Source organism: Serinus canaria, chromosome 1A (assembly GCF_022539315.1).
Source record: "Serinus canaria isolate serCan28SL12 chromosome 1A, serCan2020, whole genome shotgun sequence".
In the NCBI taxonomy this organism is placed as follows: domain Eukaryota; kingdom Metazoa; phylum Chordata; class Aves; order Passeriformes; family Fringillidae; genus Serinus; species Serinus canaria.
In genome coordinates, this window is record NC_066314.1 from 26,322,098 (window position 1) to 26,341,372 (window position 19,275).

General features: G+C 33.3%; 2 protein-coding genes across 2 annotated transcripts in view; one reads left to right on the forward strand and one right to left on the reverse strand.

Annotated features, from left to right (window-relative positions):
- IMMP2L (inner mitochondrial membrane peptidase subunit 2) overlaps nt 1–19,275 on the forward strand; it is a 405,652-nt gene that overhangs the window by 155,776 nt on the left and 230,601 nt on the right. The gene's annotated exons all lie outside the window — the stretch shown is intronic.
- LRRN3 (leucine rich repeat neuronal 3) overlaps nt 6,808–19,275 on the reverse strand; it is a 31,678-nt gene continuing 19,210 nt past the window's right edge. The window contains exon 2 of the mRNA XM_009095013.4: nt 6,808–9,709. Coding sequence (XP_009093261.2) covers nt 7,235–9,358 — 2,124 coding nt within the window. The 5' untranslated portion in view covers nt 9,359–9,709 and the 3' untranslated portion in view covers nt 6,808–7,234. The remainder of the gene's footprint in view (nt 9,710–19,275) is intronic.

The window sequence follows — 19,275 nt, forward strand, 5'->3', positions numbered from 1 at the left end:
ACTTATCTCCCTTTGAGTATCTAAAGTTTCTCATTTTTCCTCACTTTTAACTGTAATACTTAGATGGCCCTCACTTTATTTTTTAGCAAAATATGAAGGTTTCTAATTTATCTTTTTTAAAGTATTTTTTTCTTTCTTATACTTTGTCAATTTTCTAAATATTTTTGAGAAAGTTTTCATGTGCTTGTTTAAGGTAAACCCCTACTAACCATAAAGTCATCACATCATACATAAAATTTGTCATTTAATGTAAGTGTTCTAGCAGGAAGCATTTAAATTTTTTATACACAACCAGGGTTTATATAAATTTTGGCAAGAAAAAAGTAGAATTCTTTGCTAGAATGATAAAAAAGAAATGCTGATAGTGGGACCACAATGTTGCATGACATACAAGAACAGAAAATTTTCATGTGTAAGAAATCTGAAGCAAAAAAAAATTCAAATGAGGGGAAAAAAGGGAAGAAGAAGAAGACAAGTTGAAGCCTAAGGAATTCTGTAGGCTGAATATTTATAGTTAGAGATGAGTAGCAGGAGCAGACTCTTGAAAACCTTGTAGGTCAGGAGGAGTAATAATCTGAGGTAAACCTATATCTTGTTTGTGATATCTTAAAATACAGTCATTTAGAATATATTGTATGGCATATTATTTTGTTTGAAGCTAGATAATATCTGAACATATAGAGAATTTCTTTTCTGGTGTTTAATTTTCTTCACTCTCCAGAATTTCTTTGATGGATATTGAATTATTCAATCCTAAAACAGATGCTCTCCACAAAATATTCTATTCTAAGCATTTTAAATAAATAATATTGTTCTTTTCTCATTTTGTATTAATTAAAAATATATGTTATGTTTTCAATTAAATGAATGATGTATATTGCATTTATACTGTCTTTAGCAGAGCTGTGCAGATGAAAATTCTTGATGGCTCTCAGTCAGGTGGACAGATTGATATGGCCAGGCTTTTGGTCATCCAGGGGCATACTTTGTAATGTCTAAACTACCTTAACAGGTTGGAGACAAGTATCTGTTAAATTCAATGGAAATTACACACCTAAATGCTTTCAATATGTGAAGAAGTACTGGTGGGTAGTTGTCTACCTCTCAGCATGGTAGAGAAAAGATTTACAACCCTCTGGCAATATTTTTCTATTTCTTTTGTTCTAAACCTTTAGTTAATTGCAGAGGTGTTTAATCCTTGGTGTATGTGCTTTGGTGTGGTGTGTTTATTGGTATATACTTAGAAATTGTTGTATGCTTTTGAAAGGCTGGATGAATAATAAGATTATTCTCTTTCTATTTTTTTTTCATAATCCAGATATGGCAAAAGCTACAAATAACTTCAAATTACTCTACCTGTAGTAGACATCCTCCATTTTAGTCCACTTTCCTAAGACCAAGGGGAAGAAAGAGAGCTTCAGCTAACATAATACTATTAAAGCAGAGTTGACTGCTAAAGTAGGTTGGGGAATAGACTGCAGAGTTTTCAGGGTTACAATTTTCCTCTGGCTACACTTGAAATTTGCCTTCAAATCCATAGAACAATTCAGCTTTTTTCTTATTGTTGTTTTTTGGGATTTTTTTTCTCCCATGTCATTGATAATTACAAAATGATAACAAATGTCATAAAGAAGAATACTCTAGAAGTAGTGTAGGAAGTAGGATACTCGGGAAGTAGTTTATTTCATAGGAGGCTAGGAAAAATATGAAGTAATAATGAAGTAGAAAATGTTAAAAAAGAGGACTGCTGCTGGTGTAATTTTGTGTAGGCAAACAGTAGATGATTGCTGAGTGAAGGAATGAAATGTGAAGGGTACAAGAGAGGTTGAATTTCTTGGAAGATAGAAAGGAAGTAATTTTAAATTAGACTTCAACAGCCTGAAAGGCTGAATTGGACATGATAGATTTATAAGTGTTGTGACATTGGTCAGTACTATTGTGAACTTGTCAAACAAAAAGTCTGGAAGTCCTGGGGATGCAGTTTATCCTAGCTTGAAAAGAAATCCTTTTACATTCCTGTAGAATAAATGGAATTGGGATAGTGGTGTGCACGTGCAATATATTTTAGGAATTGATAGTTTAAATTGTGCAAGCCGGTATTCTAGGAGAAAGCATTATTTCATATTTTGGAATACGTGGTATAACACATGAATATTCAGTATAGCACTTAGTTTGCTAAAAATGGGCATGCACTTATCATTAATACCTTCAGAGCATTTATGAAATAAATGATGTAAGAATTTAACATCCCAGTTTATATTAATTGTTAAGGTGAGATTAATCTAAGAGACTATAATTAATAGTAACAATTTAACTTAATCCTTTTGTTACCTGATACATAAATAAAAACATAGCTGATTACTTCTAATTTAATTGTGTTTGTTGCTTTACTATAGTGAGACTAACTCTAAATGGTTGAGGTTTTTTATTTGGCATGGTTATTGGGCACTTTGCATTTAATTGAAAGGGATAATTCTGACTCTATTTTTAGCCCCTTTATATTCCATTTAAATGTTGGATACTTAGGAATAGATAATTTTCATAATATGTTTCTGTGTCTTATGAAATCATTCCACCATTATGTCTAAAGGGTGTTTTAGCTGTCTTTAGTAGACTTCAGACAGTAACTCACTTTCTCTGGTGTTCTGAAGTATTCAGCTGTATGTTTTTAAGTTTAGCTAACATTCACACTAGAGACAAAAACAAAAAGAAGTTATAAACATTAAAAACAGAGAATAAAATGTCATAGAAAAAAATAAGAATGTATGAGAACATTCTGCCCTCAAAAGTTATTCTCAACAGCCATCTGATGGACTCTGACTTGTGCTCACATGCAAAATGGCAAAACTGTAAACTCTTTGACCTGTAAAGTGTGGGATATGAGTGCTGAAAGGCTTTCTTTATAGAATCTAGTTCTGTTCTGTAAGAAATGTGTATAGATGAAGACACCAGCACTGAATGTGATGTACTTTTGTGATTCACAAAAGCATTATGGCTATTTGGAGCACAGTGTGAAATTGTCATTAATGTGAATAACAAACAATAGCTACGTAAGGGTGAGGCAGATGGGGTTGTTTTCCACTTATCTAAACTGTAATGTTAAAAAGAACATCAGCTATTTTAGGATCAGGAATAGGCCATCTGCCCAAATTGCATGCCCTTCCAGCTTTATCTAACTCCCATATTGTTATTTTCATTGGAATGTTGTTACATTATTTCTGCTTTTTGTTTCCTTGAGAGACGCTTAATCTCATTACCTGATCAGCTTTACAACAAGTTTTTTCTCTAAAAATGCCAGGTCTTTTTTTAATAATTCTATTTCTCTATTCAAATGTTTTGCCTCCAAGTATTATGTTTCATTGATAATTTTTTTAGTAAGTCAGACAACATCTGTCTTTACTGGGAAATGTTGGAAATTATATGACAGTCTGGCAACAATAGTAGCAGGAAATAAGCAAAGAACCCACAGGAAGCACGGAAGGGAACAGAGAATTTGTATCAAGGCAAAAAAAAAGGGCTTTGGGAAAAAGGGTCTAAAAATAATTGAAGCTGAGAGACAGAAAGATAAGTGAGAGACATTTGTAAAAAGCATTTTTTAGCTGAAAGAGGGATTTAATTCATAGTTTTCAGCTTTTTCTGAAGGAAGAAATGACTTAATAAAAGATTTGGTTGCTTTGAAGGTACTTCAATATATCTGCAGCTTTATATCTCTCTGAGAATATTGTAGTTGAGTAGGTAGATGTACAACACATTTATTTAAAGTTTTTCTTGATTGTTCAAAAGAACAGGTCTTTTAAACATGATGTCCAATTGGTTTAGCCTTCAATCTCTTTTTGGCCACCCCAGCTGTAGAAATGAAACACTACTTAATGTAGCCAGAAAAATAACATAACCATAGTCAGTTGAACACCATAGGGTCTGTTTTCATTATTCATTACCAGTTTTACTGTATGCCTATGTTATTTACAAGGGCTGCTTGTACATTTTGTCTCAGAATACTGAAGTGCAGCTAAACATGGACAGAATATAGTTTGGTACTTCATTTTCACACTGCTCTACAATGGAAACATGGAAGAGGACACAACTCCTTCAGAGTTTTTATTGAATGTGAAGTGAATAGCTCAAGTCTCAGTTTCAAACCTCAGTTCTGACTAGACAGGTTAGGATTGGGTAGTTAACATTCCAATCATTCAAAGCTTGTCAAGTTTCAGTAATATATTGAATTTATCCATATAAATGAGTAATTGCAATTGTCTTGTTAGATACCTAACTTATATAGTTGTCATATGCAGAAATGAACTTTGGTGGTTTTCTCCTTTAATTTTCACAAACTTTGTCATCTATCTTAATTTTTGTTCTCTGTCTTGATTTTGTGTTTACTGAATGTTTAGATTATCTTTCTCTTGTTTTGATAATCCTTCTCTTTTTTGTTGTTGTTGTTTAGCATTTTCCCTGAGTATCTCTTTAATCTTTTCCTGAGAAAATTGGTTCCAGTTATTTCCAATGGTTTTAAAGGAAAAGCTATTAAAATTACACATTTGGAACATGAGTCAACTGACCTATCAAAACTTCTGTATTCCAGAAAGATGTAGGGTTTTTTTTTTCCTGCCTAGAAGGCAATACCAGATTTTTTTTACTCTGGATATATTTCTAGTCATCTGTTTTCTGACTTCTACTGCATGCAATTATTATTTTTTCAAGTATGTTTTCAAATCTTTCGCATGAGATGAACTTTCAGTCTTTTTGGCTCTTTTGGGTTGTGTTCAATGGCTGTCTCCTCAATTCCATTTAGCTATTTCCTTCAAAATGTCTTCTGAAGTTTAGTAATGAACTTTTCATACTTACGGTATACTTTCTTCCATGTAAAATTTCTTGTTTTGTCAGTGCCACACATCCACCCTATTCAGTTCAATAATAAGAATTATTTTTTTCCTTATGTCTGACACAGTGTTGCTTCTCAATTTTTTTTTCTCGCAGCTCTTCTAGAAGTGTCTGGTATGTGAATCTATTTTCTATCCTATATAGCAACATTTTTCAGAAAAGTGTCTTCTTGCTTCAGTTAAAAATGGGTATCTTATGAGATTACTGTTGATCATTGTGTCTTACCGGCCAGCACAACATAATGGGAAGAATCCCAATTTGTATTTTGAGTTATCTTGAGGTCATTACTTCAGGATGCACAAGCAGAGTAGGTTTTATAAGAGAATTTTGGAAGTCGAAATTTCCTTTAAGGATATAAATCAACATATTTTTCTCCAATCTCTTATCTTGGCTTTATGGGTACTTTTTGGAGTTATGATTTCACAGCTAAACTAGAAACTGAAATGTTCCTATATAAGATAGCATTTGACTTTGTTAGCTGATGAAATATTGCAAATTTTTTTTTAAATGGCAGCAAAATTTTTACCAAAAAGTAAATGCTTCATCTTTTTATGAATAAAACATTATCTTTCATTCTAATAACTGATAGAAAAAAGTAATATAAATTAATTTTTTTTCAGTATTGTATTGTAGGTATTTTCTAGCCAGATATTTAAAATACTTATGTTTGCCTTCTCTCTTTTATTAGTGGTATATTTCAGAATGAGGTTTGCTGTCAAATGCCAAAGAAAACTTAATCTATTTCTACTCTTCTGGTTTGAATAACCAGTCAGTACTGCAAGAATTCATTAATGCATTAGAGCATTTTAATACATTCTGAGAGAAAACTATGAAATAAATGGAAACACAAGTGTGTAGCAATACTTCTCTGTTTCTGAGGAAGTGAAATATAGTTCCTTATCAGTTTCTTCCTCCATTAAAGAGAATAAACCTCCCAATTAAAGAAATACATGAAAATTTTAGCCCTATGCCTTGTGTAGAAAAAAACAAGCTTTGCATAAATGAGGAGATTATGAAAAAGCATACTTCAGCACAACAACGTTATTTCTATGATTTTAAGAGATTTTACTTTGCTGCAAAACTGCTGCTGCTTTTTTTTTTTTTTTGCATGTTTGTGCAAACATGCAAGTTAATGCACATTATGCTACTAAAGTTGCAAGGTGGATTTATTACTTCCTAAGGACTTCAGACTTATGTAGGATATCTGTAGAAGGAATAGCTGTCCATTTTTATATTTAACTACACAAGAATTCCACTGCTCACCTGTTGCTTATGTGGGGATTTTGACATAAAGAATGTCTTTGGCTAATACCATGGAGATGTTTCGGTGTAGAAATTAAAGATGCTATGTTTATCTGGATGGTCGTTCACAGTACTGCCATGGAAAGCATTGCCATGTATTCTAGAAGAGACTACTTTTGTCTAGTAATAAAATTAGGTAATACAGATATAATAAAATAAAAGTCTGCAGGCACACATGTTTCTAAGAGAACAGAAGTATTTCACACAGATACATAAAAGTGTATAAAATAAAAGGATCAACTATTCATTAACCAATATCGATGCTGAAATCCAATTTGAGTGGGTATAAGTGGCCTCATCTCCAACATCCCTTTTGCCTTTATAATGTTCTTAGAGTAAATAAAATTTGATAAAAAACTATCACTAAACTTACATTTCTGTTAGAAACATTGTAAAACCTAAAATCAGAAAAAATATCCTTTGTACTCAGATTAGCATTTTAATAGGAGAATATGTAAAGAGATGTTTTATCAGACTTTGGATTGTGTTTGTTTATTGTCAGACAAGAACTCCCAGAAAGGTGACGTGTTTTCTTTAGAAACAAACAAGACAAAAAGTATTTTGGTTTTGATCAAAAATGTATTTTCTCATTAAAAAAAATTCACATACTCACTGTGTCTACTCTACAGAATTTGTCCATTTCATTACACCATATGTCAATCCTAGTATATCTGTTCACTGCAAAAACTCGTGGCTATTTTGTGTAATACAGCACAGGAGGAGGTATTGCTCAGTTCCACTACTTTTATATAATAATTTAAAAAAAAATACAGAAAATGTTCTTGGCTACTTCCACTGTATTCCAGACTTAAAAGTCCCATGAAAGTTCTAGAATATGAAGTTAATTTTATTTGGTTGGAAGAATACCCTTAGAAGCCAGTTAATTAAAATTCTTCTCTCATACTGAGTCATATATATTCCATTTGTTGGCAGCAACAAAGTCCAGGCATCTAGTTCCTAAGAGAAATATGTTTTTCTTGTTGCCTTTTTACTCAGCACAAATAGAGTCATGTGCTTTTTATTTCAGAAAGCAAGTGATATACTGACATATTTATGACATATTTGTTGGTACACCTATTACAGTTGCTTTTACTTCCATTGCTGTGCTCTTTTCTTTGCCCATGTCCCAAAGAGTGATTAGAGGAGGATAAAGCTCATTGAGTGAAAAGGATTGTTTCTTCAGGTAATTCCTTAGATAGCTGTGTCTAATGCCATAGTTCATATCTTGAGAGATGCAGCTGTAGAGATATATCACAGATATGATTCCCAAAAGAGCACCAAGGCCAGCAAGGAATCCTATTATGTTGTTTTCATAGCCTTTCACTTCCAAGTCCAGTCCTTTTGTGGTTACATTGACACACTGTTTCCTATTCTGAGAATAGATAGTGGGAATGTCTATACAAATTTTGTATTCAGTTGATGGATTCAGGTGTGTAAGATTATACACCTTTATATCAGATGGTATTCGAGCACTCTGTGCAGCCCGGGAGCCTTCAGCTTTCGGAAAGGCTGTCCATCTGACACTGGACTTCAGAATTTTAGAACTTGCTTTCCATGAAACCAAAACAGAATTAGATTTTATGTCCTTTATTTTAATATTTAAAGATCCATCGTGTTCCTGAGGAAAAGAACCGTCCACTTTAATCATGACTGACTTTAAGTCTGCCCCTACTAAATTTGTTGCTATGCATGTGTATAAGCCACTTTCTCTTTGCGTTACATCACTTATGTCTAATGTTCCTTCGGAATGAATGTAGTACTTATCAGAAATAGTATTAGGCAAAAGTTTGTGTCCTGATGGTGTTATCCAGTAGATTTCAGGTTCTGGTTCTGCTGTTGCTCTGCAGTGCAAAGAAATATGGCTGCCAGCTTTTAAATCCAATGTAGATGGAAAACTTTCAGGAGCTATCAGAGGAAGACAGATTTCCATCATTTCCCGAAAGTGTACCTGTCTCACATTCTGACCTTGGAATTCAGGAGGGTCTACACAAAACAGGGACTCTGGCTCCATGAAGCGAATGTTTGTTTTATTCATGTTAATCCAGCGGATGACGCAGTCGCACCGAATGGGGTTGCTGTGTATGCTGACTTCTTTGAGGTTAGGCAAGGATTCCACTGTGCTGCGGTACAGCGCACTCAACGCGTTGCTGTTCAGCATGAGCGACTCCAGCTTGGGAAGTCTGTAGAATGCATTGGGGTGAATGTATGATAATCTGGGGTTATTGGTTGCTTCTATTTTTCTTAAATCGGGCAAATTATCAACAGCAAGACTATCTATAGAAATCAATTCAGGCATGTTATTAATTCCTAACTCCTTTAAGTGCAGCATATTGCTAAAATCTCCTCGTCGTATTCTGTTAATGGGATTCTTATTTAGATCCAGAAATTTAAGATTTGTAGCCTTTTGAAGAGCGATGTGGGGCACTCTAACAAATCTGTTGTCATAAAAGGAAATGCTTTCTAAGTTGTCAAGGCCAGCCAAAGCATTATCTGGTATTTCAGTGAGATTTATACCTGCTAAAACTAGGCTGCGCAGATTGCTAAGAGGCTTGAAGTTCATGTCTTCAATTCTGATTATTGGATTTTCTCCAATCATGAGAATTTCAAGATTAGGAGTAGCTTCAAACCACTTTCTGTTGATCACTTGCAGACCATTTGAATTGAGATGAAGTCTGAGAAGATTATTGAGGCCTATGAAAGCTCCTGGTGCAATCACAGAAAGCAGATTATGATTAATATAAAGCTCTTGTAAATTGTTGAGTCCAGAGAGACATTCTTCAGGGAGCTCAGTAAGTTTGTTTTCTTCAAGGTATACTGACAGTAACTGTGGTATCTTTCTAAGATTAATACTGGTCACTGAGGATAAATTGTTCTGAGATAAATCCAGACCAGTTAAATTCACTGGGAAGTCTACTGAGTGTTCAATTTTTGCAATATTATTAGTTTGTAGAAGTAGAACCTGTGTGTCAGCAGGCAGCATGGCTGGAAAATGAAAAAGGCCTAAATCATTACAATCCACTGTTGGAGCTTCCATGTAGACAGACCTGGGGGTGAACCATGGTCTGATTTCACATATACATGACTCTGGGCAGTTGGCTTTTCGTCCTACGGCTTGTAGTAGAGCAGTGGTAACTAGACCAAGCAGTAAATTAATTTTGAGTTGCAGGTCCTTCATCTTAGCCCAAATGTTCAGGAAAGTAACAGACCCTTTAGTATTCCTCAATTATAGTCTTGGAATTCAGTATGACCTGGTCAATTAATACAGCACAATCTTGCGTTTATCAAATGACAATCACGAGGGACTTCCTTCCTGAGGATAAGTGATAAATTTGTAACCAACTTGTCCAGTAGTAAGAAGCATTTTGTGGAAATGAAGGTCACTTTGTCCTTGATGACATAAAATTGATGAGCTTTGTGAAGATGAAGTATGTATAGATGGTCATAGGAGATTAAACAATTCATTTATTTAGTAGTATTAACTTCAAATCCCATGATTGATTAGTGTTTGCAGGAACGACAAGATGACCTAAAATACAAGAAGAGAAAATAATTAGTATAAGAAGCTATATAGTTATAAATTAATTTAGCCATCTTTTGCTCTCTACTGTTAATTATTGCAAGTAAGAAAGGAAAATGATTGTGGTGTCTGGAGTATTATAGTGGTATCCAGATAGCATAAATTAAGTTAATATAGTAATATGTCTTTAGACTTTTAGCTTGTCATACATCCAGGGGAGCATTGTTCTACAGAAAGATGAAGATCCACAGAGTATAAAGTAAAATATATCAGTGAGATTTTTCTACATATTTTATCCTCCTTTAAAATATTTACTTTTCTCTTTCAGTTATCTCTAGAAGCAGACTAATTTCTGTTGGCTTTGAAAGTGTAAACACTGAGAAAATTCCGACAGAGCATGAATATTTAACTTTTTTACATAAAGTTTGTAACTATAAAGAATATAATTTATCTATAATGAAAGCGAAATGGAATGGTTGGATTAATGCACATTCCTAATGACATTCTTAGGCAAGCCTGTGAGATGTTTCTACAAGAATATATGAAACTTAAAATCCACAGGTTTTATAATTTTTAATACTTTTAGTAGCTGCTGTCTAGAAAGGAAACTTTTTTCTTTTCTTTAAAGTATTATTTAGAAGGAAATATGTTCCCTATAATAAATAGCTTGTCATCTTGACAAATTCAGGCTAATCACTGACTTTCTTATTTTGACTTCAATAACCTCAATTGCAAGGAGTATTAGCAAAAAATTGTCTTCAGAGTGATAAGAAAAAAAATTTACACTAGCAATAGCTTCTTTGCCCTGTAGCTTGGCAAGAATCTGAAGCCTGTAGACTGCCTTCAGGTCCCAAATTATAGTAAGGACTGAAACATTGTGGCATCAATGACACTTCTGGTGTCAAATGCGTGCTTTCCAGATTTTTGGTATGTCCTTTCTTTTTGTGGACTAAAACAAATCAGACTTTGAGTGTTCATTTTGTTCCAATGCATGTAATACAAAAGCTTCTGTGCACACACATTCACTTCTTAATTTACTTCAGAATATGGACTTTGCACTTCACTTCACCCAGACTTTGTTTCTGAAGACTGTTGTACAATACACATTTATGCCCTTTCTCCCTCTGCCTTTAGTGCTAAAATTCACATTGACATTGATTACAAATCTTAAGATCGATGCTTAATTGACATTGATAAATAACTTTGAAGGGGTTGCTGGAATAGGTAGAATTGCAAAAGTTAAGTGTCAAACATTTGGATTTATGTGTCCTTTCTAGGCCCAGGAGGATTTGGCGTAGTGACCACCATGCATTGCATAGCAGTGTAGAGGAAAGGTGTTGGACTGTGTAAAGTAATATGAGCCTTGGGACAATTTGAAGTACATTTGGCAAGTCTTTGAGGCTGCTCTTTGTGTTATGTGCATTTAAGGACATTTAATATTTTATTTCAACATGTAAGTTTATTAATAGAGTGAACAGACAATGTGTGAGATAAACATACAGAAAACATTCTGCTGTTTTGAGGATCAATAGTATGTTTTTATGCACATGGCCCAGTTTATACTAAAATACTAAGACATACTGACTGAAATAGTAAAAATATAATCTGTTCCTTTGTTCTGGGAAATGAGATGAACTTGAGGCTTGCAGAAAAAGAAAGGTTTGTGTTGAAAAGTTCATGCCTGCAACTTGCACTTAATTTTGCCACCAAGAGGCAAGATGATACCCTTATGTGGAGTATTGTCATATTTCCTAAAGATCTTAGTAGAAATCCTTCTATGCCAAATGCACAGATGTAATTTCCTGTGTAAGGGGAAAAGAGGATGGCCATGTGGCAGAGAACTTTTTATCATGTTCTTGATACATACTCTTGAAGCACATTTTGTGCTGACTATTGTATTTTTAATTGGATTGTATATTAAAATGTATTTTTAGCATGAAAAATAAAAAATGTGTGTTTCAAATAATTGAAAGATCATTGAAACTCTTACCTGAATTGTAAATTAATTGAGATTCAACAGACTACTCCTGCAGATGTCTTATCTCAGCCTTTTGATCCCACTATAATGCTCAGGGACTTCTGCTCAGTAGAGGTACTTGTGAAAGCATTCTGGGGAAGCATAACAATACAGCTGACCTGATTTTCTGTCACTCCCTGGAAATGTGCTATTGGCCACTGTGAAACATAAAATATGGACCAAGATGGATTTTTCATGTGTATCCCAGGCACCTTAGAGGCTGTACCAGTTAAAGTGCATACACTACATTTTTGTATACTTTTGAGCCAACATGCTCCTGTATTTGCATTTATATACCTGATTTTATATTCTAGTTTCTGTGGGACTCTCAAACCAAAAGTAAGGGCACCAGTGGATATTTCCATGTCATAGTATCAGGGTTTCTGCAAAAGGCAGCAGAAAAAAGAAGAGCTGAGATGCAGGTTGAAATTCTGCTTCGTTATGATTTAATCTGATGTCCTTTCTCTTTCTGGTGAATGCTTCAGCTAATAAGTCACCAGCTCAAGCTCATACAGTGTTCTAGCATAAATCTTTCTTATTTCTTTGGTTAAAGTGCTTCTGTCTTGTGTAAAATATTCACTGAGGTTGAGTGGCTTGAATAACAGATTGTAGAATAATTTTGACACTTCCAGCCTGCAGCCATCATTCCAAAATATACTGTTTCAATTGAGAAAGATTTTTTGTTTAAATAGAGGCATATCTATGTATTGTTTTATATAAAAATTATTATTTAAAAATAAATAATTATTATTATTTATTTTTGACTGTCATTCAAGGTGTGGTATAAAATAATGTTTCTAGTAGAATGGGCAACCATGGTGGCTTATGACATCATACAATCATAGAATAGAATATGCCAAGTTGGAAGGGACCCATAAGGATCACCTGCTTCTGGCAGGACAACCTGAAACTAAATCCTATGACAGTAGTACTCTTCACACAACAGAGTACATAAAAAAGTGATGCATTACAATAGCAAAAATTGTATGTAATGCTTGCAGTGGTAAACATTTTTTTTGGGTTTTTGTTTATTAGGAGTATTATTATGTGACTCCAATATACATCTTGACTAAGAATATAAGAAAAAAATGGATTGGTGATGTAAGTTTTCCAATCCCACTTGAAATGATCAAAGCCCAGAATCAAGTTAAGCAGTATAACTGCTTAACTGTTTGCAGTGATTATGTGAGTGTGTCTGTATGTATGTAACTAATTTCCAACCTTGAGATACCTTCAAATAATTTTGAAGTGAAAAGTGAGCTGTCATTCACTGTAATAAATTAAACCACATGTAAATTGCACTCAGCAGCATAAACTGAATCTGAAGTTCAGTTTCCTTGAAGAATGTGGTGTCACAGAGATAAGTGTTTGTACTGGAAAAAAAAGAATTTAACTTCATGTTATTTTCAACTTCTGGAACACATTGTTTCCTTTTCTTCATTAACATACTAGTAATAGTAAATACTGAATAAAATTGAATGTAAGTGCTCTTATTAGCAGTGATTTTCAGAGGTTTTTTTTAATGTGTTCTGATGCTTTAAAGCTGAGTGCTTGGTGCCATCGAGAGTTTTATGTGAAAGTTTTTTAATTTGAATGTCCAGTTTTAATGGTTCTATTATAAGAAGGGCACAGAGAATCTGAAAGTTATTTGTTCTGTTTGTTTGAGTAGTATTTAAAGTAACTGAGGCTTACATATATAAAAGTTTCTGTGCCAAGAAACCATTTTCTTTCTTGTTTTAAAAAAGGAGTTTTTTCAAATAATGCAAGTATGTCAGCATTAGCTCTTTGTTAGTGGATTTTGGTGACCTCTCAAGATTATTGACGTGATGTTCTAAGCAATTCTTAAAACTTGTACTATTCTTAGGACTTTTTCACAGTAGAGAAGCTCATGCAGGTAAGGCTCTACAGCAGATTACCAGCAGTAAGCTGAGGTGCAGGATGGATGTTTCCACACAAGCAGCAAGAGGAACAGTGCATCATAGTTTTGGAGTCTTTGATGTAATTCTTTACCCAGCTGCACTTATAAATCTTTGTGGGTACTCTGAGTGTACTTGCATTTCCTCATCCAGATGAAATAGTATGGTTTGCTTCCTAATGTCTGCAAATAAAAAGGTTAAATATTTTATATCTAACAAATTAGTATTCCTTATTAGTGCTTCAGGATTTTTGTTATTGTTTTGTTCACTAGAACTTATGTACTAAAACTGCTTAAATCTTTGCAAACAGATTATCTGTTTTTTTCTGGAGGTCCATCCCTGTTGCCACCCCTACTTGGTGTCTTACTAAACATGGTGTGTCTCTTCCTTTTAAGGTATTATCTCTTGCTTTTAGAAAAATGTACCCTGATATGTGTGACTTTTTGCATACTAATTATTTCTTGTGGAAACAATGATTGTTATGTCTTAATTAGGTTTCTCTGATTTACCGGTATTGACAGCTGGAGACTTGATTTACAAGGGGGTATCACCGTTATTTGAGCTGGAAAAGACATTCAGTGAATGAATAAACTGAGCAACATTTGTCATCACTGGAGCAACAGACAGCTAAGAACCAAGTCAGAGTGGGCAGAAAGGAAAAGAAACACGTCAGATTTTGGCAATCATTCTTTTCCACTTCAGCAGTTAGAGAGACAGCGATAAAAACTAAAAATGCAGCAGTTACAGTGCAATGTGCCCTGCTGGCAATAAGGCAAACAGTGCACTTCACAAGGACCAATTTAGAGGTGGCAAGCATTTTGAAAACACAGCTGTTCATACAAAGCTACCTTTCAAACCCATCAACTCAGAGAGCACTTCTCAGTTCGTGTCATTATAACCACTCTGAGCAGTCCTATGGACAGAAATCTGGAAATGTCACTGACCAAAAACTGGGATTGAGACATTCCATAATTTATTTGATCTTAGTTGTGGCACACAGGGGTTTTTGGGTTTTCTAAATGTTGGTTATGAAAATATCAAGACTGGAGTTTGAACATTTAATATCTTTCTGATGATTTTGTAAGGATTTTTTTCCTTGTTTGTTTCATGGTCAAAACAAGAAATTCTTCCTTGTGGACTTTCTTATTACACTACAGTTTATAAAAAGATGCAACATCTTCAATATTTGACATATTTCATTAAAGCACAAAAAGTTAGTATCGTACATATAACAGATTTTCATAATATAATTGATCTTGAAATAATATTTGTAGAAGTAAGCTATACTAGCTGATCTGAGAGGATTTCTGAAAATTATAGAGGCAGTGTAAAAATGGAAAGCATTCTGCTAGCCTATTTCATTCCTCTCTGTGGAGCAAAGTATTTCATTCTGTTTCTCTTTACAGAATAGAATATGCTCACTGTAATATGCTCTTAATATTTTATATTCCTACATGTAGCTAAGATATAGCCTCACATTGAAAGACAAATGAGGATTTTCTAGAAATGTCATGTTTCTGAGGTGTTAACTTGGGCAGCTGAGTGTCAAATGTCTTAAGTTGAAAATCTCAAAAGTGAGTACCTGAAATATCTGGACATTTGTGAAATATTTGGGTAGGGCTCTATAGGTACCTTGACTAAGTTTGGAAATCTACTTTACTTTTTTTCTGATGTTTGATTTTTAGAACTTCAGACTGGCCTTGAATAGCATTACATGCAAGATGGAAAAAAATGGGAAAGCTGGTATTTAACCCTAGAAGCAATTGGAACTATCTGAATAACTATTTCAGCATATGTATTTATAATTATTTTGTGAACTTGTTACAACTCCTTTCAATTTTTCTCCTTAAGTGGAATAAATTTGCCTGAGGGAAAGCCACAATCTCGGAATGTTTAATATGCCTGTAAAACAGGACATGTTCTTATACCTTAGACCATTGCAAGAATGACAAGGTTTTATAAATAATGAAATTTTTTTTATATCAATGGACATTTTGTTATTTGAGGTGACTTTAATCTACAAATACAGGTAGGGTCAGAAAGACTTTATCATCAGCTACATTTACATGAGATTTAACCTTTGCCTCTCACTAACTGAGTCTGGCTTACTATTTTTGTGTTCTTGGTTATGGTCTTAGTGGAGTTTAGCAGATATAAGAGGAATTATCACATACAATTCATTAAGATCTTTATATAGTTCTCATTACTCTATCAATCAAAAATTACATTCCAGTATTTTGAAAAATATTGTAATATATTGAATATTACAGCTTACAAAATACAGTATTCAAGGTAGATGTGATGAAAGCAAAAAGAATATGTATATATATTTTATTTTATATGCCATTCTAGAATAACTTTTCAATAGATATAAATGAACATTTACTAAAACATTTTTAAAAAAAATGGAGGATAGAAAAATATTAGCCTGTTTTAAATAGGATAACCATCACTGACCATGGGATGGCAGACAACTTTGGGAGTACCTGTATGTGCAGTAAGGTGTTTGTCAATCAAATTCAAAAAGCTTGATAGAAATTGTATTTTTGTTGCCATTATTAATATGGTATCAGCACCATCACTGTGCATTGAAGCTAAAGCAGTGGATCAGGACCAGCACCTTGTGTGTTCACTTGCTGCTAAACAAAACCCTGATCTTTACTCCATGGAGTTTAAAAATGAAATGCAAGATAAGGAACAACTGATAATACAGATGGGTAAGAGAAAAAAGTCACTGTGGCAATTTCTGAGTATCCTTGGGTTTATTCTTCTCCTTTAGCTGTAGTCTACTAGTTTACTATCATGATCCTGCATTACTTTTCTAGTCTTTAATTTTAGATTTTCCTTCTATTGTTCTGTCTCTCATGTGCTTTTAACTTTTAATCATACACTACCTAGCCATTGAATACATCTCTCCTTTCCATAAATGTCACAGCAGAAGTTGATGAAAAGTTGCTTTCATCTCACAAAGGAATTAATCATTTCAGTAATTAGAGTTACCACCTATTTTTTTACTTCTCTTAATTTAAAGTGCACAAAATAATTTTTGATTTTGGTGAGCAGCTTTTAGGAAATTATTTTTTTATGACAAGAGAATGAATTTCAATGGGAGCCACATATTTCTTTACCATTTGTATTTTAACTTGTCATTGATGTTCTAATTTGTAATATGGCTTTACAAATCCTCTTGCAATATATTCAATGCTTGTCCATTAAACTGTGCATAATTTTATTTACTTGGATCAAGAAAAAGCAACTAAAAAGAACCTGAACTGATTTAAATTTTATTTCTTCTTCCTGAATCAGATATTGCATGTATAATTCTGATGTTTTTATATAGAGAGGTAACACATTGCAAATATTACATATATATTTTCTAGTTGTCAGAGAAAACAGACTAAAATGTTACCAATAACTCTTCAAAATACTTAGATCCTTGGTATCCTTGCTGTAGTTCTTAGCCTTAGACAGATTTCCCTGTGTGACTTATTTATCATTGCCATTTTATTGAGCAATTATGTACAAAAATGAGGGCTGTAACTTAGGAAAGTAATATGTTAGTTTAATTTAGATTTATTCGTACATGTTCAGCTTCCTTTTGACAGTTGTCATGTTAGCAGTGGAGAAGCACATATTGGCAGTTACCTAGGCACATAGTTGGCAAGAGAGCAGTCACGTTCTGGATGTGGGTGCATGTACCCAGCTACCAGATGCTTCTAGCAGATGGCCAGAACTAAAGATTTCAGACCAGTTTTGGCTTGATTTTCTAGAAAGCTACCATACAGATTCTGCAAGTCTGTAGTGCATTTGACTAGCAAAAAACCCTAGCCAAAATCCAGCAAAGCTACTGGCAAAATCTGCATATGTTTTTACTCTGGGACTCTTATAATGTAAATATTAAATATTCCTAAACCATAGAAATAGGTGTGTTCAGATGTCTGTAATAAAGACAGAAAGAGGTAGTAGCTATATTTAGCACATGATATTTTCCTTGGGAATTGATTTTTTTTTTTTTTTTTAATCATGGGGATAAAGGTCACTGTAATAAATTAGCATAATGATAAACATGATAACTTTAGGAATTACAATTTCTATTCTACAATTTGTCAGTAACAGAAATTTAGGCTTGGAACACCTAAATTACTATAAATTGTCAGTCTTTAATGGCAGCCTCTGAATATTTAGTGAATTCATCTTTTAGTTCATTGGTAAATTTATGGTTTGTTTGGGACATAGTCACATCATGTTAAATGCTCTTTTAAAAATAGTAAAAATGTCCACTATGCACTGTATTGAATATCAACTGTAATAATTCAAAAATTTAAATGGGTTTAATGAATGCACCTATATCAGCAACATTCTGCTACAATCATAGCCAGTAATTGATGTATATTTAGGACATATTGCATGAATTTTGGCTTGAGATACATGATGGAAAAGCATTTATTGCTTATCATTATAGTAAACAAAAACTAAAAACCAAAAAAAGGTTTATTTTTGAGCAGCCAGTAGTGGATGAGATCTTTATTATGTCATGAATATTCCTACCAAATTAGGCTGATTTGCTTTTTTATAGTTGTGACTACATTGAGTGATTACTTTTATTCAGAGCCACCAGGGGAACCAGGTTCACAATGTATTGTTCAATAAAAATTGATAAATTTTTGTAATTTTTTGTAATTTTTTGTAATTTTCTTGTTGAGTTTTTTTTTGTGTTGTTTTTGTAATTTTTGGTAATTTTTTTGTAATTTTTTTTGCTTGAGGCAGTGTGTAGAAATGGATTGCTAAGAAATAATACTTCAGGATGCAAGAACTGACAATGCATAAACCAGAATATTATTGTAAAGATCAGGAAATAAAAGTTCTCTTTTCTGCTGTGTTTTATAACAGTTGGAGTAATTTAGGCAGGCTCTTAACTCAGAGAGATACTGTCATGTACTGTTTTGATTGCAGAAAGTATTTGGGTTTTTATTTAGTTTTAATTACAGTTTTTGCTCAACTGAGCATGTAATTAATAATACATGTTAAGGGTTTTTTTTCATGTGATTCTCAAGACTGATGTTATATTTAGACCTAAAATTATAGGGGTTTTTGGCTTTTATAACCTATGTGTTTGCTCTAATCTACACTATATGTTTACCATGGTTCACTTTTATTTCCCCAGAAATACCTACATAAAAATTATGATATAATCTTCTCCAGATTTTCTTTTTAAAATAAGACCAGAAGAAAGATGATAAATACAATACAGATAAACAGCAATACTTACATTTAAGTATCATATTCCTTCTACAGTGTGTGTCACCACAGCAAAATAATCTTATAGTTCCTGGAACATTAACTGAATCCTCTTTCAGGTGTTTTTGATTTCCTTTCAAAATTGGAAGTTTATTTAAACCTTTTCAGCGTGTGTAGATATGAAACCTACCGATCTCACTCCATTATTTCCCAATGTATAACTCTTCTGGTGTTTCACTGTTATTTTAAAATCTTCTTTTAAATTTTGTCTGAAGTGAAAGATTGACTCAATTCCTTAATGTTAGATGATTTGGCTCATTAGCATTGAACAGGATTACTTCAATTATGAAACTTACATTATATATGCCACATCTTGATTTTATATTTCTTTCTTAGCTTTCCAG